At 38.3% G+C, this 10,385-nt stretch overlaps 1 protein-coding gene across 4 annotated transcripts; it reads right to left on the bottom strand.

Annotated features, from left to right (window-relative positions):
* Positions 1 to 118: 118 nt before the first annotated feature.
* On the bottom strand, positions 119 to 10,271 carry rab41 (RAB41, member RAS oncogene family). 4 transcript variants are annotated; one of them, XM_056769013.1, is made up of 8 exons: positions 10,061 to 10,271; positions 9,113 to 9,171; positions 8,296 to 8,349; positions 7,058 to 7,163; positions 6,578 to 6,689; positions 4,367 to 4,460; positions 3,521 to 3,587; positions 119 to 2,071 (listed from the first exon to the last, which is right to left on the bottom strand). In XM_056769013.1, the coding sequence occupies exons 1-8, from the start codon at positions 10,137 to 10,139 to the stop codon at positions 2,007 to 2,009; spliced, it is 636 nt and encodes a 211-aa protein (XP_056624991.1). In that variant the 5' UTR covers positions 10,140 to 10,271; the 3' UTR covers positions 119 to 2,006. The 4 variants fall into 4 exon arrangements, with proteins under 4 accessions (XP_056624991.1, XP_056624988.1, XP_056624989.1 ...); XM_056769010.1 differs by lacking the exons at positions 4,367 to 4,460; positions 7,058 to 7,163 and adding exons at positions 5,713 to 5,806; positions 7,729 to 7,834 and having other exon boundaries at positions 10,061 to 10,270; XM_056769011.1 differs by lacking the exon at positions 7,058 to 7,163 and adding an exon at positions 7,729 to 7,834 and having other exon boundaries at positions 10,061 to 10,270.
* Positions 10,272 to 10,385: the final 114 nt, after the last annotated feature.

Below are 10,385 nucleotides of genomic sequence, written 5' to 3'. Positions count from 1 at the left end.
AGTTGTGATGATTTTACCATAAATATATTTAAAATAAACCTATACAATTAATACAAAACAATTGACCCTCAACTTTGGTGAGGGGGTGCATAACTTGAGAACCCAGACAAGCAACACATTTGGTGAATTTCGTTTATTCATGTGATACATTTTGGTGTTTCTTTAACCTTCCACTTTTTACAGCATATAATAATAGTACTTTGTTCACACAAACGTTGCTAAACTAGTAGACAGCGTAGTTCAAACAGACCAACACACTTCAGAATAGCACACAGCTTAGTATTCAGTAAGTGATAGAGCTGTTCAGGAGTGATTTTACTCTTGTTTAACTATTAATATAACTAGATGTGTAAGATTTAATGTTAAAGACACACTTGATGTCTTTATTTGTCTTAATGATTAATCTGTTTTTTGTTGAATAAAAAAGGAGAGGGTGATATAAGTGAGTCGAGTGATTCCTCTCCACCAAATAAAAGCCAATTCAAGGTAAATTCTTGAAACCCAAAATTACAAACAGGAGGGTGAGAGTCTTTATTAATGTGACCGTAGTGGCAATATAGATATGCTAATAGGTTTTCGTAAAACAGTAGCCAGGCAGCAATGCAAATTATACATCGATCACTTGGTTCCCACACATTAACTGCCATTCCCGTCAAGCACACGACACATTGTTTCACCAGCTAGTCAGATAATAAATAAACACATGAAACCAACAGTCTCATAACAAGCAATACCAAGACGTGTCTCTACGCTAAGCGATAGGCGCATTTAAGGAAAAAAATCAAAATATCCTGTTTAACAGAAACCTCATTGGCTCTATGCAGTGTTAATAGGCTCGCAGACCACAGCACTATGGCCTGCTTTGGTGCACTAAGACATAACAAAACAAGCAAGGCATTTTGTGTTAAACCGTCTCTAAACCGCATGCTGTTCCTACCACTTTCACAGCAAAAACGAGGCAGAAGATGAATGGATGAGCAGGGAGAGGTGAGTTCATCCCTTAGTGTGAATCGTTGATGCTTTCGATATCCCAGTGATGCGTACAGTTTGGTTAGTACATACATTTATACAATTAACTTTAGTTTTCGTAACTAGTTGTGGATAACTTGTTAAATATCTTAGGTTTCGTCGTACTGAAATTAAATAAATTTACAAATTTCCCTTTTTTAAGAATGTTAGTTTCCACAGTTCATCACATTCTATTCCTGTATAAAAGGATCCTGTCCAGAATGAAGTTTGAGAACAAACTGCGTCTAATGTTTTTGGCCTGAAACAAAAGACCCTTAAATTATAGCTGGTCCCCAATACCATATTTACCACGAAAACATCCAGTTATACAGATTATTCTGTCCATGACGACATTTCACAATAATTCCAGGATGAAAGAGATACTTTCAAAAGATTCCTTTTAAATAACATCCGGCAAAAACAAACAAACCAAGAAAAAAACTATGGTCAACAAAATAGTGTGTAATGTTCATGTAAAAAAACTTGTCAGTAACAGACATTTACAGCCTCTCCCAACAATAATGCCAAGTTCTTCCTCCAGTGAATAAAAATAAGCAATGCTTAAAATGGCCAGCCCCAGCTCTCTACAGATAGGTGAATTCTCTGTAATAACTTAGCAACAACTATGACAGCACTGATGTTAAAACAAGTGCACAAACTCAAGAAGACGTGACCTATGTCAGTCTGCAATCTCATTTTATGCCATGCAGCCAGAACAGATCTGAATGGTTTTAGCATTTAATCTATTTTACTTTTTTCCATTAATATAAGTATATTCGGAATCCGTTTTAATACAGAGTAATAGCACATCCACACGGTTACTCTGAAAAGTCACTGAGTCAAAGAGAAACAAAAGGTTCTCCACAAATGACGTGGGGCCATGGGAGGCGTGAGTGACCACTGAGAGGCAAGCTGTGTATGTGTGTGTGTGTGTGTGTGTATGTGTATGTGTGTTTGTGTGAGGGGACGCAGGGTCTGGTGAAGATTAAGAGTGGTCACTAGCACGAGCAGCTGCTCTCAGTAACAGGTAGCTCTGGAGGCTTCTCCAGTTTGATGTCAATCACTGAAAGTTTAGATTAAGGATTAGTTTGTGATCATATTTTTGTGGAGAATATATTATACATCAAAATAAAAAACAATCTTTAATGTACATCAGGGCTGGTCAACTGGCGGCCCCCCAATCATCTTTACCTGACCCGTCTTAACATTTCAAATATGTGGAGAGACTTAAAGAATGGTGAGATTTAAGAAATGCACGTCCTTACTACGCCACATCTCTGAAAGCACAAAACGCTGATACATTTAACACAAAAGTAATTCCTAAGGCTCATGATGTGTATTGACAACGTCTTATGAAACGATTGTCTGTCCAAGATACGTCATGTTGTTTACAACGTTATAATCGGCAATCCTCAGGCAGACGGTTAACGCACGCGATAGGTCACATTCCAAAACAGGTCTTGTGCCTTAAAAGGAACTGGAGGGTACACATGAACGGTTATCTCAGATAGGTGAAAAACTGTGTTATTACTGCATTCATAATGTATGATTTAAACGGCTTAAATGACGAAATCAGCTTTATCTCCCTCTAGATCTTGCGCTACAAAGGATCTACCCTTCTAAGTGCATGGGGCACATGAATGCGATAGGATTCCCCTGAAATTGCGGTAATAGCGTTCATTTTTTAGCACAGATTATATGATTCGTTTTGTAAAATCTCAGTTTAACGTCACAAGGGTCAAGGATTAACCAATTTTTGTGCTGAATGTATTTAAATTTAATTGATTTGACTTTCATTAATCCAACCAAATATCTTCATAAATATCAAAAATACAATGCCACCCACATCTTGGATACTGGGAAGGGTAAATTAACAGCAATTAATTTTTTATTAAGGTAACGTATTAAGTAATAAAAAATGCAGTTAAAAAGACACTATCCCTTTCATTAAATATCATGAAAAGGCACAAATCCTGGATGCAATATTTGTGTGCGTGTTTAAATATGCGACCTATAAGTAGCAGCAAACAAAAACAGTATAAAAGGTACAAAATGCCACAAATAACAGAATTACAAAATAACCGAAGAAATGAAGATACGGTAAAAAACTGGCACGCATCCTATTTATACTTTAGAAATCTTGCCCTCAAAGAAAAGTACTTGAAGACCCCTGATGTACATATTTAATTTGTTATATGACGCGACCTCAATTGATCTCCTATAATAAGGCTGGTGTGAATAAAGGATTCAGGCATTTTAACACGTCCTTACCAGCTGTGAGGTGACTAATGACAGAATATTTTAATTCATCATTGGTCTAATATCCTGCTCCACATTAAACATTTATTAACCTCCGGTTTGCTTCAAATGAGCCACATCATGCAGTACTTTAACATTCAGTGTGGACAGACAAACTTTTTTTGTGACTGGAAACTTGTTGTAATGGCTGACTAAAGCAAAACCCTATTCAAATGTTGTCAAACGTTTTACTGTTGCTGTGTGTAAAGGATACTGTCCTCTTTGCTCTTCTCTGGTGTACTATCCATTCCAGGCAAAGCAGCAGCAACACGACGAAACAGCTATAACAAGAAAACAATAAAGTTCATTTAATAACATTAAAAAATGTATTAAATGATGTTACTGATAAAAAATGATATTTAACTCTTATTTACAGAACCTAATGCATCTACATTACAGTTCAAAATTATTCACATGTTTAAGGGACAGTTCACAAAATTTGTAATATAACTTGATTATTACGAATCGTTCAAAACTTGTATGACTCTCTTTCTTAAGTAGAACACAAAAGATGATATTTTGAGAAATGTCTCAGTTGTTTTGTCTCTATAAAATGGAAGTGAATAAATACCAATGTTGTTTGGTTACCAGCATTCTTCAAAACATCTTTTGTGTTCTGCAGAAGAACGTCACACAGGTTATGAGTGACATCTGTCCCTTTCAGGACTAAACCCTTTTATTCCCTGAGGGTATATTAGAAGGGTGTATTCCTAAAGACAATCAACTCATCTGACTATATGGCCCAAAAAAGAAGAAATCAACGTATTTCTACATACAGTAAGAATTGCAAGTGGCACTAAGCAACACACATATTCAGCAATATTTGGCCGACATGCAGAGGAGGTCTATGGCACAGTACACAAAAAGAACTTCAAGCAGGGATGGAAAAAACACAACAGCAGTCCACAGCACAGGACCTAAGCAACACCTGTGAACATGAGGCGGGGCAGAACAGCTAATGACAGGCGATGCGAAAAAAGACAGAAACCAAAAAAGTGAAGGATACAGTGGTGGAGGGAATGTGGGGCTGGGCCATCCTCATCTTTCTCAATGAGTCTACCTGTTTGACATTGTAGCCAGTCTTTGCGCTGGTTTCAATGAACATGACATTCAGTTCCTTAGCCCTCTGCTCTCCCTCCTCTGTGGTGATCTGTCTGCTCGACCGCAGCAGGGAGGGGGACAAGGATAGAAATACAGACAGACAAAAGAAATGCATCAGGAAGAAAGAAAGACGGACTGAAGATCACATTAGTAATGAGAGGAAGAGAAATTAGTGTTGTGATAGGACCCCGTCAAAGAGAGGATAGACGAAACTGCTCTGTTGAGAAACGGCTGCGATTGTACAAGTTGATAAGAGATCACTGCAGTGCGGTTCAGTCACAGAAAATATTTGTTACTTGAGGACAATGCACAATAAAGTGACACCCTTATAGAGAATTAATGGTATATCAATGTTATTGGCATCTTAATCATAGTTTCTTTTACAACTTAATGTCTATGGAACACATTTGTGGAAATCAGTCGACACACCCAATAACCACAAAAATCACATTATTTTTGTACTGGTGTCAGGGGAAAATTTGCACAATGGATTTAGATATGGTTTAGATATGTGAAATTAAAGGGATAGTTGACCCAAAAATGAAAAAATTCTGTCACTCTCTAGTTGTTCCAAACCTTTATAAATTTGAACACAAAGAAAGATTGAAGAACGTTAGCAACTGACATTTCTGGGGCATCCTTGACTACCATTGTAGAAAATTAAAATGGTAGTCAATGGGGACCCAGAACCTTTTGCGTTCCTAAATTCTTCAAAATGTCTTCTTTTGTGTTCAACAGAACATGTATACAATTCTTTTTCCTACTATGGTAGTTGATTATGATTTATACAGGTTTGGTAGGTGGGTGAGTAAATCATTATAGAATTCTTAGTTTTGGGTTAACTGTCCCTTTAAGAGTAACATATATTTTTATAAGGGACATGTGTACTATACATCTTTGTTAAAATAGTACAATTCAGTGGAGGTTCTGTCAGAGCATATTTCATGTCGGCCTACTTTTGTCACATTCTTCCCCTTTTTTTCCACTTCTATACCCTTCATTTCCCTATTGGGCATCCTCATGCAGAAAACAAACAAACATTGAAACTAAAGGTTTACCTTTTCGCTGGTCATAACAGAAGATATATACAAGAATAAAACTTCTATCACATCAGTCTCATACAAACATACATCATTTATGGAACACAGAGGTTGCCTTCACATACTTTGTGTAAGGGTTTTGTGTGAGTTTTTTTGTGGTATTTCAAAGCACGCCACAGTTTTTGTCCACAGACATTAAGTTGTGTATACTATGTATCAGAAGCCCCGCTGAACGCTTACACTAAAACCATATTGTGTGACCCACCTGTTTGACGTTATAACCAGCTTTGGCGCTGGTCTCTATGTACATCACACCCAGTTCTCTTGCTTTTTTCTCTGCTGCTTCAAGTGAAACTTGTCTGCCATAGCCCATATTGGAGGTGTGGACGGTTGAAATTAGAATGGATGTAAAAAAAAAAGAGCGGTGACGGTAAATAAAAACAAAAGCAATACATGAGAAAACGAGACTTAACTCAAATGTAATGATGCCACAAATAATTCAACACATACTCAAACAGATGAAGAAATAACTGAGCAAAAATGAAACTTGAAACTGTAAATATAACGACTAAAAAGATAAATAAGAGGGATGAACAAAAGATTTGTAATTGATGGCGTTCAGGCCGTGTTGTGTGTTTATATGTAACGGCCAGTGTTCCTTTGACGCTACCGATCATGAAAAGTGTTAGCAAAACCAAAGTCACGGGGTTACATCCCAGAGAATTTACATTTCTCAAAGTGATTAAACTATATTCCCTATCTGCATTGTAGGTTTCTATGAAACAAAGGGATAGTTAACCCCAAAATGAAAATTCTGTCATAATTTACACACCCTCAAGTGTTCCAAACATGTACAAATTTCTTTGTTCTGTTGAACACAAAAGATAATATTTTGAAGAATAGGTTGAAGAAGGTGCACCATTAGAAACCATAATAGTTTATGTCTTACGATGGTAGTCAATAGTGCCCCAGAACTGCACACTTGAGAACAAATGTTTAAATTGAACATGTAAGATAAGAAAACGATGACAGAATTTTCATTTTTAGGTGATCTAAACCTTTAATACAAATAGAATAACCTGGAATATAAACGGCATATTATTGCAACTCCATATCTCCAATAACTGTACCTTTTATCAGCCAAATCTGTTTTGTTGCCAACCAGCATGATGATGACATCACTTCCTCGCTCTGTTCTGACGTCATCTATCCACTTTGAGGTTTGCTGGAACGAGTTAAGGTCTGAAGAATAGAAAATAAACAAGTTATTTTCAGCACTGACATTTAAAAAAAAACTCAAACCTGTCTTCATTTCATAGACTGCAGAATTGTCCAAATCAAACAATATTTCCACAATTAAACAGTGGAAGTGAACTCGCATCAAACCCAAACCCTTAGAAGAATACTATGCAAGCAGACTGTTAGTATGAAGATCAACAAAAACAGTAGACAGTTAAGTAAAAGCACAGGTCATTTCAACACACAATGTTTGATCTACCTTCCGAAAACTGTACATAAAAACAAAATACTAAATAGACTGCCATGACCTATCAGCAGCTGAAGTGTGCTAACTGTGCCCTGCTGACCGTAAGAGCGAGGCTCTGACTCACTGGTGATGTCATAGACCACCACAGCAATAGTGGAGTCTCGGATGTAGCTGGGAATGAGGCTGCGGAAGCGCTCCTGCCCTGCAGTGTCCCACAGCTGGAGCCGAACCTGAGGGACCAGGAAACCACGTGTGCAAACAAGGGAAAAAGACAGGCAGAGAGGAAGAACAGATAAGAATGAAGATACAAAGTCATGAGGCAGCAGATAAGGCAAGAGTGCGGGGTTAGAGGAAAAAAGACGACAAAGAAACAAACATGAAGGAAAAGGAGAAATGCACCTGCAGCCAATTTTGCTTCTGAAGACGTGGAACATTCGTGTAGTTAGAAAATACTTTGATGAAAAGGCATTTCTCCGTTTCTGCTTTCAGAACGATGCTGCTTTCTGTGCGATGCTTTGGAAATTGCACTCATTATTTAGAAGGGTTGCCGGGACCATGTTTGTAAAACAAATGATCATATGGTTTTAAGATCAGACAGAACTATTTGTTTACATCTGGTTAACTTGATTTATGCATTAGGCAGATGCTTATACCATCTGTGCTACACAAACATTACTAGGCATAAAGAATGTTTACATCAACCAGCATCCCCGTAAAGCGTCATGAGTGGCATTTACCAGAGCGGTACCCAACTTTACCCCACCATGTGGTGAAGCAGGAGCACTAGCTACCTACTTGCTATATCATAGACCACCACTGCGGCTGCTGAGTCTCGGATGTAACTGGGTATGAGGCTACGGAAGCGTTCCTGCCCAGCAGTATCCCACAGCTGTAGCCGAATCTATGACCGTCCATGCGGCACAACAGGCGTGGAAGAGAGTGGGGTGAGGGTGGACAAACACACAACCAAACTCAAAAGGTGAAATTAAAATGAATGACAAACTAATGACACAATAGTGATGCGCTACAAAAGCATGCGCTGGGAATTATGCAAATTTATAACTGTGATGAATATGTGATATGGACAGCGATGTCATTGTCGGACATTAATAAATCCAGACGGTGTATATCCTTACAGGTGATATTAGAGATGTCAAAGTGAATGACTGGTGTACGTGTCAGTGGTGGAGGGGAGTTGATGTTTGTCAAAACCCTGAAATCTCTATTCCACCAGTGGGATTATTGAGAGTCAATAAGATAATTAGCCAAAAATGAATTGAGACAGATGTGTTTACAAGGCTTGGACACACAGAGACTCTGTAAATTATCATTTTAGAAACATATGGGTCTCGGCTGGCCTACCGTGCGGTCTTCCAAGTACATGGTTTTCGACAGAAAGTCTATACCAATAGTTGCCTATGGAGAAAAACAGTCACTGAATATGGTGTACATCGAACAACAGGCTATTCAAGGGATAGTTCAACCAAAATAAATAAATAAACATTTATTCACCCTCATTTTAGACAAAACCTAAAAAGACTCGTGAAACTTAATGTGATAGTTCACCCCTCAAAAAAGGAAAAATTGCGTCATCATTTACGGTGTCATTTTAAACTGGTATGACTTTCTTCTGCAGAACCCGAAAGAAGATATTTCGAAGAATGATGGTAACCAAACAACAGTGGTACCCATTCACTCGCATTGATTTTGTGTCCATACAATAAAAGTGAATATGTACAGATGCTGTTCGGTTAACAACATACTTCAAAATATACTTTGTTGTGTTCGTCTGAGGAAGAAATAAAGTCATAAAGGTCCGAAATGTCAAGGGGGTGAGTAAATGATGACAGAATGTTCATTTTTGGGTGAGCTATCCTTGATATATTGAGAAATGTTTCAGTGGTTCGGTTCTACCACATTTTACAACGAATATCAGAGTTAACCTAGGGTGGAAGAACGATGGTTATTATTCTTAAGAAGATGAGTATGAATAAATATGTTTGGGAACAAATACATTTTAAGTTGAACAAGGAGCTGGAACCGAATCACTTAAGCCCTCATAATTTTGCAATACAACTTGGCAAAAACATTACATCGTGGTAACAACGATGGGGCAGATCTCGCACAATGACGTCACCAAGGACTGCCACATGGGCATGACAGTAACAGCAGGTGTTACCTGATAGGTGTTGTCGAAGCTGTCATACATAAACCTGGTGATAAGTGATGTTTTGCCCACTACAGAGAGAGACAGAACAACAAAACAGCATTAAACCTACAGCATTATGTTTTATCATAATATTTCACATCATGCATGAATCACGCTCTCTGCAGTGTGTCTGTGAACTCTGATCGCCGTGTTGGCAACATGGGTGTCGCCGTCCTGCTTTCACAGCATCATAAAACATCGATACATTAAAAACGTTTTATAAAATACAGTCTCGTTAACGCAAACTTTATGCCCAATTCAGCTTGTAGGGGATTAAAACGTGTGACGTGGAATGTGAGGCAGCGATTTAAACATCCCCGATGTGGTTTATGCTCTCATGATCTTGATCGTCACATAGCCGGTTAGCTCGAAACATGCTAACGGCTAACCGCTAACAACCACCTCAATCAGTGTAGTTAAGTACACAAGAAGCCGTTTATTTACAGTTATATTTCACCTAATACAGTTGACAATAGTGATCGTGTGCCATTTTGTGCATATTCTAAGTCGAGATCTCCATCCTTGCTAATACCAGACAACACAAACATGCTAATACAAGCGTTTAATAGCTTCCCGGTGTCTACAAACAATATCCATATAAACGAATAAAAAAACACACAGTTTATTGATTCTAACCTAACGGAGTTGATTATGATAAATTATAAGTTCTCATATCAGTATTACACAGATAGTGTAACGCAGGGAGGGTCTTCGGCACGTTATTTGTGCTTTTCTTTTGTCCATGACAACAGTTTCCTTTTATCAATTTATGCACATTTAAAGTGTTTCTTCCTCGATCGGGTTATTCCTGACTGTCACGTCTTTATTTAGTAATATCTGTGTCTATAGAGCATCTTTTCGACTGGCCTGCCCATCTCTCTGTCCACGTCTCACATTTAACGTTAGCCGAACACTTACCGCTCTGTTCGCCCAAGAAAACGAGCTTGAATTTCCGCAGGGGATTGCCAAAATCTCCGCCGCCGGTCGTAGTAGACATATTTGTCGAGTTAAATATAAAACAACTATTTAGATGGTTATTTAGTTTCTGTCAGCGGACGAAGGACACGCTCAACAGTCCAGTGACAGAGCCCGGATTGCTGACAGACACAGCGCCTCCCATTGGCCACAAGTGATAATACAGGACGCGCTTTGGCTGCGTTTTAAAACTGAATGCGATTTGCTGCTCTTGATCGGTTGCCTTCGTTTAAAAGAGACTTTAAATACACAAACTGCGTGAACTGTC

The sequence above is a fragment of the Triplophysa dalaica genome, chromosome 16 (assembly GCF_015846415.1).
Source record: "Triplophysa dalaica isolate WHDGS20190420 chromosome 16, ASM1584641v1, whole genome shotgun sequence".
NCBI lineage: Eukaryota > Metazoa > Chordata > Actinopteri > Cypriniformes > Nemacheilidae > Triplophysa > Triplophysa dalaica.
The sequence above is the reverse complement of the archived record's forward strand: the minus strand, read 5'-3'. Positions and strand labels throughout refer to the sequence as shown.

What these genes read in the sequence shown, in the direction of transcription:
- rab41 (XM_056769013.1), bottom strand. Translation starts at nt 10,139, where the DNA reads ATGTCTACTACGACCGGCGGCGGAGATTTTGGCAATCCCCTGCGGAAA. An exon ending in ACAGATTTGGCTGATAAAAG is followed by an intron (nt 4,461 to 6,577) that starts GTACAGTTATTG and finishes GCGGTCGAGCAG; the next exon opens with ACAGATCACCACAGAGGAGG. An exon ending in AGAGAAGAGCAAAGAGGACA is followed by an intron (nt 2,072 to 3,520) that starts GTATCCTTTACA and finishes CTAAACTTTCAG; the next exon opens with TGATTGACATCAAACTGGAG.